Below are 19,462 nucleotides of genomic sequence, written 5' to 3'. Positions count from 1 at the left end.
ATTAGACTTTGGTTGCATCAAGAAATGATCGGAAACCCCAGCACCTTCACGAGGAAGTTCACCTAAGAAGGCGGAGGCGGGATGGTGCCATCTGATGTGAGGGAAGAGAGAGTGTAAATTATTAACCAGTACCGTACAGTCCTATTGGCCCCAATGTGGCCGATGAGGGTTGTCACTAAGACGAGGAGGCTGTCTTAATGTGAAAATTGGGGGGGCCAGTCCTCAGCTTTCCCCAACTGTCTCTGAAGCCTGGCCCTGCTTTTCCTTGATCACTTCCTGGCCCTGGGATGGCAGCTGCCTGGCTGGGATGGCTGCTCTGGGCCCTGCTCCTGAGCGCGGTGAGTCTGTTGCTTGTGACTACTTCCTAGTGTCTCCCATTAGGGCAAGGCAATCTGGGTACCCGATAACAAGGAAGGGTCCCATGGCTATGGGAGGTTTCCCATGCCCAAATATAAGTGCTGGTGGCAGGGTCTCCAGATCAAGGGGTTAAAGGGACGAGGGTCAGAGAGGCAAAGGGATGGGACCTTTGTTTGTGGTGAAATGGGGACCAAGTCAGGCGCTGGAGATAGACCTCAGTGAACAGCACCTTTAACTATTCTGGCGTTGGGAGGAGATCCTGTACCATACTTGTTTACTCTCAGGTGATAGCATTTGCCAATGCAGGATGTAGGATGGGGTGGCAGGGGGTGGGATGGGGTAGGGGAAGAGCCTTGTATAGACCCTGTACAAAGGACCCTGACCTCGGTGTGGTGTCCAGCCTGGATACTCAAGCTGACAGTAATAGAGGTCGCTCTCTCCTCCTCTCCCCTGCAGCATGACCTTTTAAGGCCACAGTCTATCAGATTGCTTCCTTTTCTGAATAACCCGGTCACTGTCCATCGGGAGAGTGCCCCTCTATTGGCACCCTAAGCATAGCATGTGCCCCCCCCCCCACGAGCCTCCCCCTAGCACTCCCAGCCCCTTACTTGCTGTGCTTCATTCCCATAGACTCCCTGGCCTCTCACTCGGCAGACAGTACCTGACTGTGCCAACCAGACTTAGGGCTCATGGATGTTCTTGGTCCTTTCTGCAGGCCCAGGGTGAGCTATACACACCCAAACACGAAGCTGGGGTCTGCACCTTTTACGAAGAGTGCGGGAAAAACCCAGAGCTCTCTGGAGGCCTCACGTCACTATCCAATGTATCCTGCCTGTCTAACACCCCGGCCCGCCAGGTCACGGGTGAACACCTGGCTCTTCTCCAGCGCATCTGCCCCCGCCTATACAACGGCCCCAATACCACTTTTGCCTGTTGCTCTACCAAGCAGCTGCTGTCGTTAGAAAGCAGCATGTCCATCACCAAGGCCCTCCTCACGCGCTGCCCGGCCTGCTCTGACAATTTTGTGAGCTTACACTGCCACAACACCTGCAGCCCTGACCAGAGCCTCTTCATCAACGTCACCCGGGTGGTTGAGCGGGGCGCTGGAGAGCCTCCTGCCGTGGTGGCCTATGAGGCCTTTTATCAGCGCAGCTTTGCTGAGAAGGCCTATGAGTCCTGCAGCCAGGTGCGCATCCCTGCGGCCGCTTCCTTGGCCGTGGGCAGCATGTGTGGAGTGTATGGCTCCGCCCTCTGCAATGCTCAGCGCTGGCTCAACTTCCAAGGAGACACAGGGAATGGCTTGGCTCCGCTGGATATCACCTTCCACCTCTTGGAGCCTGGCCAGGCCCTGCCGGATGGGATCCAGCCACTGAATGGGAAGATCGCACCCTGCAACGAGTCTCAGGGTGATGACTCAGCAGTCTGCTCCTGCCAGGACTGTGCGGCGTCCTGCCCTGTCATCCCTCCGCCCGAGGCCTTGCGTCCTTCCTTCTACATGGGTCGCATGCCAGGCTGGCTGGCCCTCATCATCATCTTCACTGCTGTCTTTGTGTTGTTCTCCGCTGTCCTTGTGCATCTCCGAGTGGTTTCCAACAGGAAAAAGAACAAGGCAGCAGGCCCCCAGGAAGCCCCCAAACTCCCTCATAAGCACAAACCCTCACCCCATACCATCCTGGGCCGGTTCTTCCAGAGCTGGGGCACAAGGGTGGCCTCGTGGCCACTCACCGTCTTAGCACTGTCCTTCATCGTTGTGATAGCCTTGGCAGCAGGCCTGACATTTATTGAACTCACCACAGACCCTGTGGAACTGTGGTCGGCCCCCAAGAGCCAGGCCCGGAAAGAGAAGTCTTTCCATGATGAGCATTTCGGCCCCTTCTTTCGAACCAACCAGATTTTCGTGACAGCTCGGAACAGGTCCAGCTACAAGTACGACTCCCTACTGCTAGGGTCCAAGAACTTCAGTGGGATCCTGTCCCTGGACTTCCTGCTGGAGCTGCTGGAGCTTCAGGAGAGGCTTCGACACCTGCAAGTGTGGTCCCCTGAGGCAGAGCGCAACATCTCCCTCCAGGACATCTGCTATGCCCCCCTCAACCCATATAACACCAGCCTCTCCGACTGCTGTGTCAACAGCCTCCTTCAGTACTTCCAGAACAACCGCACCCTCCTGCTGCTCACGGCCAACCAGACTCTGAATGGCCAGACCTCCCTGGTGGACTGGAAGGACCATTTCCTCTACTGTGCAAAGTGAGTACATTCGAGGAGAAATGGTGGGTACTGCTATGCCCGCCCCCCCTCCCCCTCCCCAGGAACTGGGCCAGAACATAGTTCCATCCTTCAGAGCCAGGGACAGCTCCTATGTGTATATGTCAGGGTCATCACGTGTCTGCGTCTATTTGGGTCCCTTCTTAGAGCTCACTCCCATCTTATGCCTGTTCTCCCCAGCACTTCTGTCCTAACAGTCTTTCCAGCTCAAATCCATACGATCGTTCCTTCCATGACACTCCTGCCGTGGCGTCAACCTAGTAATTTTTAGAATTGCTTTAACTTCACACGAATGAATATTTTGCTTGTGCGTACGTATGTGCACTGCTTATATATGTGCTCGGTGCTGAAGAGGCCGGAAGAAGTTGCTAGGCTTTCAGGGACTGGAGTTGAGGTCAATTATAAGCAGTCAGGTGGGTCCTGGGAACCAAACCCTGCTCCTTTGCAGAAACTCCATGTAACGTCTGAGCCCTCTCTTCTTCCCTTGCTGTTGTGGTCTTAGTTTAAATCCCAAAGCGATGACTCAGGTAGTGTTTGTGTTTGCAATGTTTCGTTTTCTGCACTCTGTGCCATGATCTGTAGGGACTGTGGTAGCCTCATGATTGGCTAGAAATGTGTTCGTCTGGGCTCAGGCAGGACCGTGGTTAGTCTCTGGCCCCAGACATCAGGCTATGGATTCAAGAGCGGCTTTGTCTGCAACCTTATGATGTTGAGGTTCTACTTCCGGCTTTGTCCATGTTGGCTGGCATAAACAGGTTGCCATCGAGCTCAAAAGACCAAGGGAAAGGTGGTGAGAGAGTCAGAGGGTGGAGGGGGCTCCTGGAGAAAAATACGGAGAGCGAGGTGCCCCAAATGGCCTTGCCTCTACTCTAGGTAACCACACCTGAGTGCTCTTATGAAAACAGTTCTGACCCTGTAGGTCCCAGGCTTCATAGTCTTTAGATCCGCCATATTAGAGCAGAAAGCTTTTGCTGTCTCTCTGTGCTACTGGCTGACTCTCCTCGGCTGAGTCTCAAGTGCAGGCTGCTTCCTAGAGTGTCCATGCCTCAGATAGGAAAGCAGAGAGGGAGCATTGAGAGGGATCAGGGATCACCCATGCACAATGCAGTGTGGGTTTTGTGGCCGTTGCTTTTATTTTGGTTTTGGACAGTCCCACTCTATGAGGTGTCCCTCAGATTCACACCCTTGCCTCGGCCTCCCGAATGCTGTGGCTGCAGGCCTGGGCCATCGCACTTGACTTGTGCTATCTGTTTTGATTTTCGGATGCTCCCAACCCTTGGTGAGTCAGTTATGTTAATTGCATAGGCTGGATACCCGAGGCTCAGAGTGGTATGGTAAGATGCTTAAGGCCACACAGCAATCCGGCTCTGTCGATCAATCACGGGCTTGGACTTCAGAATGTATGTAAAGAGCTTTGTGTTGCTGTCCTGTTCTGTCTCCACAGAGGTGTGCTCTGTAGAAAGGGGTTCATTGAAGGGCACAGGTCTGTCCAAGGGCACAGCTTGGGTAGCTGTAGACACGTGGCTCTGAGTCCCAGGGCTCAACAACACTTAGGTGGGTTTCAGGCTCTGGGAGGGAGGAAATGAAGAACAGCAGTGAGATCTGGGAAGGAGATGGCCCCGGCTCCGATCTGGGCTCATCCCTTGATGGTGACGCTCATGTGCAACTGGGATAATGACAGGTCTGGAAGGTTTGACAATGTGAGGGGACATGGGAGGCATTACCTGCCCAAGGGGTCTCCAAGGCAACCCCTACCACATTCAGTGGACTAGGGGACCATGTGAGACTACCTTGTGGAAAGATGGCCATTTTGAGCCCTCTGGGCCTTGTCACTGCTCCTCCAATAGGGAGCAAAGGGCCTGGGGTAGGGTGGGGCCAAAGGGTCCAGGCAGGGCCAAGAAAGGTTCTTCCCTTTTGTGGTTTCCCTCTAGTGCCCCTCTCACGTTCAAAGATGGCACGTCTCTGGCCCTGAGCTGCATAGCTGACTACGGGGCTCCTGTCTTCCCCTTCCTTGCTGTTGGGGGATACCAAGGTAAGTGAGGTAGGCCCTGGGAGGCTACTGAAGGGACAGTCTTAGTGCAGAGATAATAGGTAGGAGGAGGGAGAGGCTGTGGTGATTAGTGTTTCCGGTATCTGGGGGCCTGGCTTAAGGGTGCTGTAGACAGACACCTTCCTACCTCCCCTCGGCCACTTCCCTCATCTCTCAAGGCTACCCAGGAGCTTTAGTTCTGTGCCTTTGTGGGAAAGGGAAACAAAGCATTGGATAAGGCTGTCATTAGAGTGAGGACACAGTAGAAGAACAGGAAGGGGGAAGGGTACAGCCTGAGTGGGGAAGGGTCAAGGGTTCAATCGGAGGAAGGCTCAGAGTTTCTCTTCCCAGGCACGGACTATTCCGAGGCAGAAGCGCTGATCATAACCTTCTCTCTCAATAACTACCCCGCTGATGATCCCCGCATGGCCCAGGCCAAGCTCTGGGAGGAGGCTTTCTTGAAGGAAATGGAATCCTTCCAGAGGAACACAAGTGACAAGTTCCAGGTTGCGTTCTCAGCTGAGGTACGGGCCTTGCGGAGTCCCTTGGTCCTATGCCTGCAATCCCTAATGGTGTGGGTCAAATTCCAGTCAAACCCACATCTAGGCTCTACTTGTTCCTGAATGGCCTCTGGCAGTGAACACCTGTGCCCACCCAGATGTGACGCTTGTGTTAGAGGCTCCCATAGTTCATCCCTAGCGCGTGCTGCCACTCAATATGGAAACTCAGTGTGGTCAGTGAGCGCTGGTTCTGTGTTTGCAGCGCTCTCTGGAGGATGAGATTAACCGCACCACCATCCAGGACCTGCCTGTCTTTGCCATCAGCTACATTATCGTCTTCCTGTACATCTCCCTGGCCCTAGGCAGCTACTCCAGATGGAGCCGAGTAGCGGTGAGAGCCAGAGGGACACAGTGAGCCTAGGACATCTCCAGAAGGTTTTCTAAAGTTTCCCGAGAGAGGGCACCTTAAAAGAGCAAGTTGGACACATCCAGAGAGGGATGGGTACCCTCCAAGGGAAGGGTAGCATTTCTTGCATGCTTTCTGCATTGAAAGGCTCAAGGCTTTCTTCCTGCTCTCCGACATATTCCCGCCATCTACATGCAAAGCTACCATTTAAAAGGCCATGCAGTGCAATTCTAGGAAGACACAGCCAGGCACACCTGCACTTTTTGGTGCCATGGGCCCGCTCTGGGAGGATGGTTTAGCATAGAGACTTAAATGTGGGTTCTTCATTGAGGTGGGTGGCACGTGAGCACCAAGGGTGCCTGCCCGATCCTCCCCCAACCTGAGGAGTAAGGAGGGTCTGGGTGGGTGCCCTGGAAGCCAATGGGCTGAGTCTCATTGAATTGCAGGTGGAGTCCAAGGCTACTCTGGGCCTAGGTGGGGTGATTGTTGTGCTGGGAGCAGTTCTGGCTGCCATGGGCTTCTACTCCTACCTGGGTGTCCCCTCTTCTCTGGTTATCATCCAAGTGGTACCTTTCCTGGTGCTAGCTGTGGGAGCTGACAACATCTTCATCTTTGTTCTTGAGTACCAGGTAAGAAGGGAGGGGTTCTTCATACCCAACATCCTCACTGGACAATGCCCTCTACAGAGTGGCTGGCATTCTTGTAGATTTACACATGAAGGAAATAGCCTGGGTTGGCACAAACGCATTCATACTAATTGAGCCATCTTGACCTTACTTCCAGTGAAACCCACACAACATCCAGTGAGCTTCCTAGTGTATTATAGGTACCTCTCTCCCGCCTTTGCAATTCCAGGTGTGGCATCCCATGCTATAAGCACAAACCAGAGTCCATTTAGTCTCTCTCTGCTGCCAAACACTTTGAGCGACACGAACACTCGGTCCCTTTCATGTCTAGAATGCGCCACGTGGTTCTTTAGATCACAACACAGAAGCAGAAAAGTGTGGCCGTGAGCTGTTAGTGGGCTCTTCTGTCTCCAGAAGGTCTAGAAGTTCCTTAGTTTTGGCCGGGACTCTAAACCTTTAAAACTTGGTGACCTTGGCGCACCCTGTGTGTACTCTGTCTCTTTGCCCATGCAGAGGCTACCTAGGATGCCTGGGGAACAGCGAGAGGCTCACATTGGCCGTACCCTGGGCAGTGTGGCCCCCAGCATGCTGCTGTGCAGCCTCTCTGAGGCCATCTGCTTCTTTCTAGGTGAGCAAGGGCTGTCCTCCACCTAGGATCAGGTCTGCTAGGTTATTCTAAGGCGGGGCACAGGCTTTCGGAAGGCAGTGGGTGTTCCCTTCTTCTGTGCTGGCATCTGGCCCACGATGCCAGATGATCTGACAGACCCTGTGCCCTCAACAGGGGCCCTGACCCCCATGCCAGCTGTGAGGACCTTCGCCTTGACCTCTGGCTTAGCAATTATCCTCGACTTCCTGCTCCAGATGACCGCCTTTGTGGCCCTGCTCTCCCTGGATAGCAAGAGGCAGGAGGTAAAGACAACTGGGTCAGGATCAAGGGCCTTACCCTGCCAGTGTCCCTACATTCTCCGGAAGATGTGGCATTACAGGGTAGTCAGGAGAATTGGGTGGGAGGCAGGGACATTATTCTGACACAGAGTGTTTGGGGCTCTGTGCTCACCAATTTCCCGTAGAAAGAGAATTTCTTTTCAGTTAATTGTGGTAGTAACATCAACCCCTTTAAAAGTATGTATGTTTATAAAATAAGTTATAAAAAGTTAATAGGAATTTTTTATTCTCATTTTTTATTAGATCTATTTCTTTACTTACATTTCATTTTTTTTTTTTTTTTCCGGAGCTGGGGACCGAACCCAGGGCCCTGCGCTCGCTAGGCAAGTGCTCTACCGCTGAGCTAAATCCCCAACCCCTTTACTTACATTTCAAATGTTATTCCCTTTCCCCGTTTCCTGTCCATAAGCCCCCCCATCCACTCCCCCTCCCCCCTACAGGTGTTCTCCCTATCCACCTCCTTTACCCCCACCCACATTCCCCTGCACTGGGGTCCAATCTTGGCAGGACCAAAGGCTTCCTCTTCCACTGGTGCCCCAACAAGGCTATTCTCTGCTACATATGCAGTTGGAGCCCTGGGTTAGTCCATGTATAGTCTTTCAGTAGTGGTTTAGTCCCTGGAAGCTCTGGTTGGTTGGCGGAATTTTTTTGATGATGTAAAATTCAGTATTTATTAAGACAGGAAGTAAAACCAACAAAAACTACAGTGGGGACTGGGGAGATGGCTCAGCGGTTAAGAGCACTGGCTGCTCTTCCAGAGGCCCCCAGTTCAATTCCCAGCAACCACATCTGGGATCAGTCACCATCTATACTGGGATCCAATGCCCTCTTCATACAGATAGAGCACTCATACAAAATCTCCAGGACTTTCTTGGATGAGGTGGATCCTGTGGTCTGCCTTGGACCTAGTCTTGAGGGGCTGTCATTCTCTAGGCCTCTCGCCCGGATGTCTTATGCTGCTTTTCAACCCGGAAGCTGCCCCCACCTAAACAAAAAGAAGGCCTCTTACTCCGCTTCTTCCGCAAGATATACGCTCCCTTCCTGCTGCACAGATTCATCCGCCCTGTTGTGGTACGTCGGCACCTCTTTTGTGCCACTCTGGGAGAGAAACCTGGAGGAGCATGGTGGGAGGCTGCCCAGGCCCAGAGAGGGTACGTGGAGTTAGAGCTTGAGTCTGTCCAACTCTAGGATGTTTCCCAGGATGCCCAACAAAGCCATTCAAGTTTGAGGGAAGATGAAGGTGGTTTGGGGAGGCGTTCTCATGTGCCATTTTCTCCCTCAGATGCTGCTGTTTCTGACCCTGTTTGCAGCAAATCTCTACTTAATGTGCAACATCAACGTGGGGCTAGACCAGGAGCTGGCTCTGCCCAAGGTGAGCATGGCCTCTTCTCAGCCCTTAGTCCAGAGATCTGGGAGGGGCAGGAGTGCCCAGCAGATGGAGCAGTGGTGGTGGCGGCGCCGGCGGCGGCGGAGGTGGCGGTGGTGGAGAAGGTTGCGGTGGGGACATAACAGAGGCTTGGCACTGTGCAGAGTTGCTCTAAGTGGACCCTGAGAGAGGGCTGAGTGCTGGTTCAGGCCACAGTAGTTGTCCTGTGGTAGAGGCCTATCCATGTGGCCATCCACACAGAGGCACTGCCACTCCCTTCTATGTGAGTTCCTCACCAGTAGCTGTTTTGGGATTTGTTACTTTATCTGTGTGAGTGTTTTGTCCGCATGTATGTTTGTATATCATGTGGGTGCCTGGTGCCTGCAGAAGTCAAAAAGAGGGCGTCAGATCCCCTGGGACTGGAGTTACAGGTGGCTGTGAGCCACCCTGTGGATGCTGGGAATCAAACCTGGGTTCTCTGCTGAGCCAGCTCTCCAGCCTCAGCATTTGTTATTTTTCTTTGTTTTTAATTTTTGGTGTTGGGGATCAAATCTGAGATCTCCCATTTCTTGGGAAAGTGTTAACTAATCAACCATAAAGTCATACCCCTCCTATTTTAATAAAAAAACACAAGTTACAGTACAGGGTATGATGTACTATATGTCTGTACTGGTGCGTTCTTTTGTTCTGTTTTGCTTTTGTTGAGACTGGGTCTCATTATGTAGCTCAGGCTGGTCTGGTATGTAGGTCAGGCTGGTCCGGAATGTCACTGTCCCCTTGTTTCAATCTCTTGAGAGCCCTAGCAGCACTGCTGCCTGGCTCAGTAGTGGTTTGGATTTGCATTTTCAACAATTAGAATATTTTCATGTACGTATTGATCACTTATATGTCTTATTTAAGTAAAAATGAGTTTAAGTTTTTGCTCACTTTTTGAATTGACTTTTTGCTGTGCTGAGCCTGGAGAGTTCCCTGTGGATTCTGGGGATTGGTGTCCTCTCAGAGACCTGATTATGAAATGTTTTTCTTTTTCTGTGGGCTGCTTTTTTTCTTCTAGTGGCAGTGTGCCTTGATCTGTGAAACATTTTAAAATATCCATGGATTCTTTTTTTATTGTCTGAACTTGGTGTTATATTGAAGAAATAACTGATAAGTCCAAAGTTATTAAGTTCCTCCTGTTTCTATTAAGGGTTTTTATGGCTCTAGAACTTGTGCTTAAGTCTTTGATTCCTTTGAGATTTGTCCATTTGTCTATTGAAACAGAGTTTCTCTGTATAGCCCTGGCTGCCCTGGAACTCACTCTGTAGACCAGGCTGGCCTTGGACTCAGAGATCTGCCTGCCTCTGCCTCCAATCACTGGGATTAGAGGTGTGCGTCACGGCCCCACTTTGAGTTGATTTTATATAGCGTGTTATGAAAGCGGCCACATTTTGATTGCATCCAGCTTTCTTGGACCATGCTAAAAAGTATGGCTTTCCTCCATCAAATGGTTTTAATACCAAAAGTCACTCAAGCATGTATATGTGGGACTCTATTTTTTTCTCCATTGATCTCCATGCCCGCTCCTGTGTCAGCACGGCCCCGCTTTGATTCAGTAGCCAGATTCCAAACCAGAAAGCGTGGGACTTGCAAACCTGTTCTTTGCCAATTTCTCTTGGGCTATTTGAGTTCTCGTGAGATTACATTTGAATTTTAGCTTGACGTTTTTAGATTTCTTCAAAACCTGTCCTTGGTAATTTATGCAGGGATTCACTGGATCTGCAGATGGCTTTGCTTTGATAACACTGATGCTACCTTAACGATATCTGCCATCCAGTCCACGGACACACGGTGTGCTGCTGTTTGTTTTTTTTTTCTTTAATTTCTTTGAGAAACACATCTCCTCCCCCACCCCACCCCCACATTTTAAGTTAATTAATTTTTTTAAAGATTTATTTATTTATTATATATGAGTACACTTTAGCTGTCTTCAGACACACCAGAAGAGGGCATCAGATCCCATTACAGATGGTTGTGAGCCACCATGTGGTTGCTGGGATTTGAACTCAGGACCTCTGGAAGAGCAATCAGTGCTCTTAACCACTGAGCCATCTCTCCAGCCCCCATTAATTAATTTTTTGAGACAGGTTCTCGCTATGTAGTCCTGCCTCGATATGTACTCACATGTAGATCACACTGGCCTTGAACTCACAGACATCGCCTGGCTCTGCCTCTCAAGTCCTGGGCCAAAGGTGTGTGCCATGGCTAGACCTGAGCCACTGGCTTCCCAGATGCTAAACATGCACTTTTACCACTAAGCTACACCCCAAGCCCTCCTCTCTGAAGGACAGTTTTGTTGCAAATAGGGTTCTTTCCTCCAGTTAGTACTTTGAATATATAAACCACAGTCTCCAAGGTGGCTGAGGGCAGAGGTGGAAGCAGATGTGTCACACCCTTCCTTGTGACAAGTCGTTTCTCTAGTGACGTCCCCAGAGCTCTCTTGAGGTTGGCTTTTGACAGCTGTTTGACGATGTGCTTTGGGCAAGGCTTGTTTGAGTTTGTCCTTTTAGACCTCCCCAGAGTTCCATTAAGGTTTATATTCATGCCTTTCTTTTTTTTTTTTTCTGGAGCTGGGGACCGAACCCAGGGCCTTGCGCTTGCTAGGCAAGTGCTCTACCACTGAGCTAAATCCCCAACCCCCTATTCATGCCTTTCTTTCATCAGTTTGGGGGCTTTTTGGCTATTGTTTCTTCAAATAGCCCATCCAGTTTCTTTCATTTTTCTTCTCTTTCTGAAATTCTTTTTTTTTAAAAGATCTATTTATTTATTTTATATGAACACACTGTCGCTGTCCTCAAACACACCAGAAGAGAGCATTGGATCCCATTACAGATGGTTATGAGCCACCATGCGGTTGCTGGGAATTGAACTCAGGACCTCTGGAAGAGCAGTCGGTGCTCTTAACCGCTGAGCCATCTCTCCAGCCCCCTCTTTCTGAAATTCTTAACAATGCATCTGTGGGCTTACTTGATGTCTCCTGGGGCCTCTCTGTGTGTATCTTGGTGTGTCCTTTTATGTTCGTATTGGTATGTTCCTTTAAGTACACAATGTGGTGTGTATCTTGTATATATGTACGCATGCGCTGTGTACATTTCTGAATAAGTTCCTTTACACGTGCTTCTGAGCATGTGTATCTGAGTGTATCCGTGAGTATACCTCCGGGCCTCTACTTCATGTGTGTTCCTCTGAGTGTGTTCCCCTGTACACTTCTCTGTTGACCTGGGCCTAGCCCACTATGGCTAGTTCCTAGACTCATGGGTCCTCTTCTTTCTCAGGACTCGTACCTGATAGACTACTTCCTCTTTCTGAACCGATACCTTGAAGTGGGGCCTCCAGTGTACTTTGTCACCACCTCAGGCTTCAACTTCTCCAGCGAGGCAGGCATGAACGCCATTTGCTCTAGCGCAGGCTGTAAGAGCTTCTCCCTAACCCAGAAAATCCAGTATGCCAGTGAATTCCCTGACCAGTAAGTGTTTGATCGCCCCTGCACCCTGGCTCGCTTCTTCCTTGCTTTCTCTCTCCTCTCCTGTTCTCTCTTCCTTCATGTTCTGCCTCTTCAGTTAACAAAGGAGGCTCCGGAGCAAGGGTCAGGGAGCAGTCACCCGCAGACTGATTGGCTGTCCCTCCTCCCCTCTGCTGTCTGGCCTCAGGTCTTACGTGGCTATTGCTGCATCCTCCTGGGTAGATGACTTCATCGACTGGCTGACCCCATCCTCTTCCTGCTGTCGCCTTTATATACGTGGCCCCCAGAAGGATGAGTTCTGTCCCTCAACGGAGAGTAAGTTTGGGGCTACAAGGCGCTCACTGCCCGTTACAGCTAAGGGAAACCAAGGCAGGAGAAAAGGAAGGCTCTCAGTCTCCCACCAAACCCACAGGGTCTGGGCAGTTTAGGCTTAGGCATCCATACTAACATGTGTCCCCTGGAGTATTATCCCTTTGTTTGCAGAACACGCTGGTTGTGGGCAGCAGGCTGTGGAGTTGGGAGTAGAGCTATGACCCTGCATATGGAGGTGCAAGTGTGGGAGATTCCATTTCTTGACCAGCCTTGGGGGCTAAGAGGGACACAACTGGGGATGGCAGTTGTAAACCCCTCAGAACTAGGGACTTTAGGTTGAGGCCCAGAACAGGGGCTGCCTTGCCTGGTGTGTCACTGCCCAGAGTCTTCCCTTTCTGCAGCTTCCTTCAACTGCTTAAAAAACTGCATGAACCGCACTCTGGGTCCCGTGAGGCCCACAGAGGAACAGTTTCATAAGTACCTGCCCTGGTTCCTGAATGATCCGCCCAATATCAGATGTCCCAAAGGGTAGGTTCCAAGGGTGGTTCCTGCTGGAGTCATGGGAGACTCGTGGGCTCCAGAGAAGGTAGACACAGAGGGGGAGGAGTGCCTAGCCAAGCCATTCCTGGGCTACAGTGGGTGGGCTGACAGGACAAGGTCTCATCCCCTCTAAGCCTTTCTACTCCGGCCTTCTCTTCGCAGGGGTCTAGCAGCGTATAGAACGTCTGTGAATTTGAGCTCAGATGGCCAGGTTATAGGTAAGTGTGCTATGGTTTGGGGAGGAGATCTCAAGTCTGCCAGCTGTTCTAGAGTCCCCCAAGAGCACCCGTGTGTGTGTGTGTGTGTGTGTGTGTGTGTGTGTGTGTGTGTCTGATGTGTGTGTGTGTGTTGTGTGGCTGGGTGTCTGTGGGTGGGTAGGTGTATAATTGTCCTAGACCTGTAAGCAAGTGTTCTCCTTCTCAATTCTATGAGCCAAGACTTCACCCACTGTTTCCCCCCAAGTCCATCGCCATTGTGAAATGTGTGGCAACCTTTGTAACAGCTGATGTCATTCTTGAGAGCCACCCACTTCAACACATATTCACTCTTGCATGTATCATACGGAGAGGTCAGCAGCAGCTGCTGGCTAAGTGAGGTGGGATGCCTCTGTGTAGTGGATCCCAAGAGCCACCAACGGTAACTAGGGGGATGACGTCTGACAGGGAGGGAGAAGCTTACCACAGCAGGCAGCAGAACCAGCCAGCCGTCTGCCTGGTTGGAGCCAGCTGTATTAGAACCGTGCACACCACTGTGAGGACCCTGGATGAGCTGGCATGGAAATGGGCCTGAGTGGTCAATGGGGGAGCTTTGGACGAATTATTATTATTATTATTATTATTATTTTTTTACTGAAACCGCTCAGAGCTGGAACCACTAGCTTCAGACTGACTGTAGCACACCTAGTCTACCTTCCAAGCGAACTCTTTTTTTTTTTTTTTAAAGATTTATTTATTTACTGTATATGAGTACACTGTAGCTGTCTTCAGACACACCAGAAGAGGGCATCAGACCTCAGTACAGATGGTTGTGAACCACCATGTGGTTGCTGGGATTTGAACTCAGGACCTCTGGAAGAGCAGTCAATGCTCTTAACCACTGAGCCATCTCTCCAGCCCCAAGCGAACTCTTTTATGAAGTTCCTATCTTCCAAGAAGGCACCCGCCTTACCCTGGTCCTCGTGTCTAGGCAACAAAGGCATGTAGAACCCACGTGGTCAAAGGGATTAGGGTATGATGGACAGAGGAGTGGATTGTTTCTTCGAGGGAAGAGACAGACTTGCCCCTGCCCGGCCCAGGGCAGGCCTGCAGCCATCATGGCCCTAAATAGCCTACAGCAGCACTTTTCAAAAGGAGGGCTCTCTCCTCGTCCAACAGCGTCAACATCATCAGGAGATGGCTAGACAGGCCCACACCTTGCCTGAGATGTGCCAGACCATATCTCTGGATGAGGATGGCCATCCTTCTGGGTGTGAATGACCTTCGGGTGCCCAGAGGCCTGGCTTCAGGCCCCACGGGAACCTGTGCACTGGAGAGTGTTTCTCTGTTTTCCCCTCGTGGGCCTGGCCCTCGTTCCTTTTTCGAACACAACACTGCCCAACACGATTCGCAAGCGTTGTTTACTGTACTTACAGGCAGGACCTCAAAGTCACAGCTTTACTACTTCAGTCATTTCTGCTTGCCTGACTTCCTTTCTAGTCTGTTCCTATAGGAATAGGCAAACTGAAAAAAAAATTTTTTTTTGAGACAGGGTCTCACGTAGCCCATGCTAGTCTAGAATTTTCTATGTAATATTGAACTCCTGAACCTCCTGCCTCCCCAAGGACAGGGACCATCAATATGAAACACCACAAGCCAACACAAGAACAGGCTAAGTGTTTGTTTAAAAAATCCAGTGTTGAAAGCACACATAGAAGGATTTGGTTTTCACCAGGGGGATATTTTAGTTTTTGCTTTGCCTTTGAGACAGTACCTCACTGTCTGGCCAAAGATGACCTTGAACTTGAAGTAGCTTTCCTACCTCTGTCTGCTGTCTGCTGGGATTACATGGGATACGTAAGAGATGATATTAGAAGCTTTATCTGTCAGAGTCAGGCCTTGGTCTCAGTGGCAGAAGGAAGTACGGTTTGGGGTGTTGCAGTCCTTGGTGCTGAAGAGATGGCTCAGAGGTTCATGGCACTGGCCGCTCTTCCAGAGGACCCAGATCTGATTCTCAGAACCCATGAGGCAGATCATAACTGTCTTTAACTCCAGTTACAGGAGATCCCATTCCCTCTTCTGGTCTCCATGGGCACCAGGAATGCATGTGGTGCACAGACACACATTCATACATGTTAAAAATAAATAAGGAAATGCAGGTCTCTTGTAGAGAATCGATCGGGAGTTTTAAGTGCTGCTGGTGGGACCCTGAACCCAATGTGATCACATCTGTGTTACCGTCTCTGGGATACACCAACGGGCACTGACCTTTGACTTTCAGCCTCCCAGTTCATGGCCTACCACAAGCCCTTAAGGAACTCACAGGACTTCACAGAAGCTCTCCGGGCGTCCCGGTTGCTAGCAGCCAACATCACAGCTGACCTACGGAAGGTGCCTGGGACAGATCCAAACTTTGAGGTCTTCCCTTACACGTGAGAACTAGGGGGCTGAGCCAGGGATGTGGGAGGAAACAGCCACACAGGAGATGCTGGGGGGGCTGAAGGCTTTGAGTGATCTTGAGGGATGAGAACCAGCTTTGTCTCAGCTGTCTCCTGGGGTAGCTAGGGGGCCTGTCCGTTTCTCACACAGGCCAGCACCCAGCTCAAATCTCTGAGTCTCTGTTTTCCTTCCGAGATGGGAAGCCCTTCCCACTTGAAGGAGGCATTGATGCTTTGACCATGCCCTGATCTCTGGCAGGATCTCCAACGTGTTCTACCAGCAATACCTGACGGTCCTTCCTGAGGGAATCTTCACCCTTGCTCTTTGCTTTGTGCCCACCTTTGTTGTCTGCTACCTCCTACTGGGCCTGGACATGCGCTCAGGGATCCTCAACCTACTCTCCATCATTATGATCCTCGTGGACACCATTGGCCTCATGGCTGTGTGGGGTATCAGCTATAATGCGGTATCCCTCATCAACCTTGTCACGGTAACCTACAGGATGGGCCTTGGCAGTTGGGGATCTGGACTCATAAGCCACCCCCATTCTACGTAGAAGCTAGTCATCTACCTGGCTTGCTTTCTTGTATGTCCCTGCCCCATCTTTTCTCTGGTTGCCTGAAGTTCCTTTCTCTCGCCTGTAGGCAGTGGGCATGTCTGTGGAGTTTGTGTCCCACATCACTCGGTCCTTTGCTGTAAGCACCAAGCCTACCCGGCTGGAGAGGGCTAAAGATGCTACTGTCTTCATGGGCAGTGCGGTGAGTGGGGAGGGATGGATCACCCTGTGCTCCACCTGAGCCTTTATGTCCTCCCTGACCCCTGGCGATGATCCCTGTCAGGTGTTTGCTGGAGTGGCCATGACCAACTTCCCAGGCATCCTCATCTTGGGCTTTGCCCAAGCCCAGCTTATACAGATCTTCTTCTTCCGCCTCAACCTTCTGATCACCTTGCTGGGTCTGCTGCATGGCCTGGTCTTCCTGCCGGTTGTCCTCAGCTATCTGGGTGAGTACCCATGCTCACCCGGCCGAGATGTCACAACTATGAGTACTGACCAGAATGGTGCCTGCTCCCTTGGAAAACTCAGGGAATTCAGGCCAACATCTTTACCATGTGTCCCTACTTTGGAAGCTTTTGTTTTACGTTTAATATGCAGCAAGCATCTTTCTCTGTGAGTTGATTGTGTCTTAAACACACATATATATACACACACACTCATACAGACACACATGTACACATTCACATACACACAGACATATACACAGACATACAGACGCAAACACACACTCACACAAACACAAACACAGACACACACATATACATGCATTCACAACTCACATGCACAGAATACAGACACAGACACACACACTCATACTCATATATAAACACTCACATACAGACACACAAACACTCACACACAAAGACACACACTCATACACACACAGAGATAACTATTCACACACAGACATACACTCACAGATACACAGACACATACACAAAGACATACACAGAGGGACAGACATACACAGAGACACAGACACAGATACACACACACACACACACACACACAAACACACACACTTTTCTGGAAATGGAGGTCAGAACATTTCACATGCTAGCCTAGTGCTGTACCACTGAGTCACATCTCAGCACAGAAATATATTTTACACTGAGAATTGATGTGTGTGGATACACAAACAGATATATATATAACCAGAACAAGTAGCTTACAAAATAGTACTCGCTCTTAACACAGAGAGTATTCCAATATTATTGGTTCTGTCCTTTCGTTGACTGGAAAACCCTGGTGTTGGTCTACAAGTTTCACTTAAAGATCCATCAGTGGGTAAAAACTCGTAGTTTGAAAATATTGCCCTATTGCAAATGCCTGTCTCTGGTGCTTCGTTCCTCGCAGTGTTTGGCAGGAGGTTCAGTGGCAGACGGGGGCAACAGCAAGTGACATCCTTTAGTACTGCAACCCTGTGTAGGTCTTGGGTACAAGAACCCTTCACCTTGTGAGCCTCCAGGGTTAACCTTCTCTGTCCAGGCTTTTGACAACTTTGGCCCTAAAGACTTGACTCTGTGGGCAGTCTAACCTTACAGCCTCTCTTCTGCTGCTTCTTAGGGCCTTAGTTTTCTGCCCCCTCTTGCCATCTCCTTCCATCTATCACCTTCTTCTTGCCCTGGCTGCTCTCAAGCCTGTTGCTTTGTCGCTGTCTCAGCCCGGCCTGCTGACTGCTCGGCTATTGGTACTCGAATGTCAGTATTGGTACTCGAGCCAGTGCAGTGTTTTCCATCTCTGTTGCCTCCTTCATCCTGTTACCAGCAGCCCACACCCCTGAGAGGAAGGAAGAAAAGATCGCCCCAACGGCTTTAGGCCTCTTAGCATCAGTTCTCCAGTTCACCACCAGGGGGAGCGTTCACCCAACAGCTGATGCAGGCATAAGGGTTGTCAGGCTGGTGGTTCTCTTCTTCAAGGCAGACAGATTAACAAGGGAGAGTCCCGCAGCTGGTACTCAGGAAAGCAGATGGTCCCATCCCACAGCGTCTTTACTTATTTACAGGGACATAAACATCAGAAGGAGGGCTTGCAATATAATCTGAAATCTAATCATTGTTAGAACTAATAATGATCTTAGGAGACTTTTAATGGTGCTGCACAGGGCTTAACTCACCAAGTGCCCCAGGAAGAAGTGTTTCCTTTATCTACATCACTTCCTCCACTGTCCGTTTAAGCAGCCTACAACTGCTGGTCATTGGGCTATTTCTGACGCTATCCTACTGTTGCTGGCACTGCAGTGACTGACCTTGTGGCTGAATCTTTGACCTTGTCATCCGATATTTTCTTAGTGTAAACCTGGAGATGTTGGTGGTTGATGTCAGTTAATACTCTCCACAAAGTTTGATGGTGATGATGGTGGTGGTAGTGGTGGTGGTGACATTCGAGCCACCTATAGGAACTCACTGGCTGTCTTCGGGGAGAAGAATGTATATGTTGGGGACAGTCCTGGGAGATTCTGTGAGCCCAGAGCCTCAGAGCCACAGGCTGGAAGTTTCTAGACCTATTATGGGGTGGACAGTACCAAGTATCTTGCAAGCCTCCCATCCCCAGTACTGCAGCTGTAGCCAAGAATACCCTGGGACTAGGGTTATGCAGGCAGAGCCCGAAAGGCACGTGGTGAGTATAGAGCCCTACTCCCTGGTTGCCCTGTGCCTTGGGTTTGTAGTTACAATATAAGGTATGCTTTTTTAGAAGAGCATTGCCCGTGGTTTCAGCATGAGATTGTCCTAGGAGCAAAGGGACAGAATAGGTGTCAGGGACCCTCTTGGGAGAGCATGCCCCATGAAGCAGGCTGGTGAGGGTGGTGGAAATGCCAGGTGAAATGGCTGTTGGTAGATCGAGGCAAGAGCAAGGAGGTACAGCCGAGGGCAGAGCCCAGCTCTAGCTAGATTTGCATTTCTGGCTGTGATGCCCGTGCCCTCTGCATGCCTCTCTGACCATAGGTGTATGTTCTTCTTTCTCTTCCACAGGACCAGATGTTAACCAAGCTCTAGTACTGGAGGAGAAACTAGCCAGCGAGGCAGCAGTGGCCCCAGAGCCTTCTTGCCCACAGTACCCCTCCCCTGCTGATGCAGACGCCAATGACTATGTTAACTACGGCTTTGCCCCAGAACTTGCCCACGGAGCTAATGCTGCTAGCAGCTCTTTGCCCAAAAGTGACCAAAAGTTCTAATGGAGTAGGAGCTTGTCCATGCTTCTTGCTGATGAGGGATCATGAAGGTCTTCCCTCTGGTTGTCCTCAAGGCCTGGGGGGAGGTTGTTCCAGAGAAAAATGGCTGGCATTCCTGCCACGAGGCAACCGGCAGCATTGGCACTGGCCTCCTTGCTCTCACAGGTCCCTAAGGCCTTGGTCAGATTACCTCCTCCGTGGAGAGACTATCTTAAGTATCTTAAGTATCGTATGGGATGCATCGCCTGTCAATTAAAAA

General features: G+C 50.6%; 1 protein-coding gene across 1 annotated transcript; it reads left to right on the top strand.

Moving 5' to 3' along the window:
* The first annotated feature begins 175 nt into the window (after positions 1-175).
* Positions 176-19,462, top strand: Npc1l1 (NPC1 like intracellular cholesterol transporter 1). The gene is made up of 19 exons (XM_032916899.1): positions 176-338; positions 1,073-2,601; positions 4,551-4,651; positions 5,000-5,172; positions 5,411-5,539; positions 6,001-6,183; positions 6,694-6,808; positions 6,962-7,089; positions 8,059-8,196; positions 8,408-8,497; positions 11,803-11,993; positions 12,178-12,305; positions 12,704-12,830; positions 13,005-13,060; positions 15,318-15,468; positions 15,734-15,965; positions 16,120-16,233; positions 16,315-16,477; positions 19,004-19,462. Exons 1-19 carry the CDS (start codon positions 288-290, stop codon positions 19,204-19,206), a joined length of 4,002 nt encoding a protein of 1,333 aa, XP_032772790.1. The 5' UTR covers positions 176-287; the 3' UTR covers positions 19,207-19,462.

Source organism: Rattus rattus, chromosome 11 (assembly GCF_011064425.1).
Source record: "Rattus rattus isolate New Zealand chromosome 11, Rrattus_CSIRO_v1, whole genome shotgun sequence".
In the NCBI taxonomy this organism is placed as follows: domain Eukaryota; kingdom Metazoa; phylum Chordata; class Mammalia; order Rodentia; family Muridae; genus Rattus; species Rattus rattus.
This window is presented reverse-complemented; position numbering and strand designations above follow the sequence as displayed.

Bases quoted from the DNA above. Each gene is read 5' to 3' on its own strand.
- Npc1l1 (XM_032916899.1), top strand. From the start codon at position 288: ATGGCAGCTGCCTGGCTGGGATGGCTGCTCTGGGCCCTGCTCCTGAGC. The intron at 2,602-4,550 runs GTGAGTACATTC...GTTTCCCTCTAG, and splicing joins CATTTCCTCTACTGTGCAAA to TGCCCCTCTCACGTTCAAAG. The intron at 15,966-16,119 runs GTAACCTACAGG...TCTCGCCTGTAG, and splicing joins CCCTCATCAACCTTGTCACG to GCAGTGGGCATGTCTGTGGA.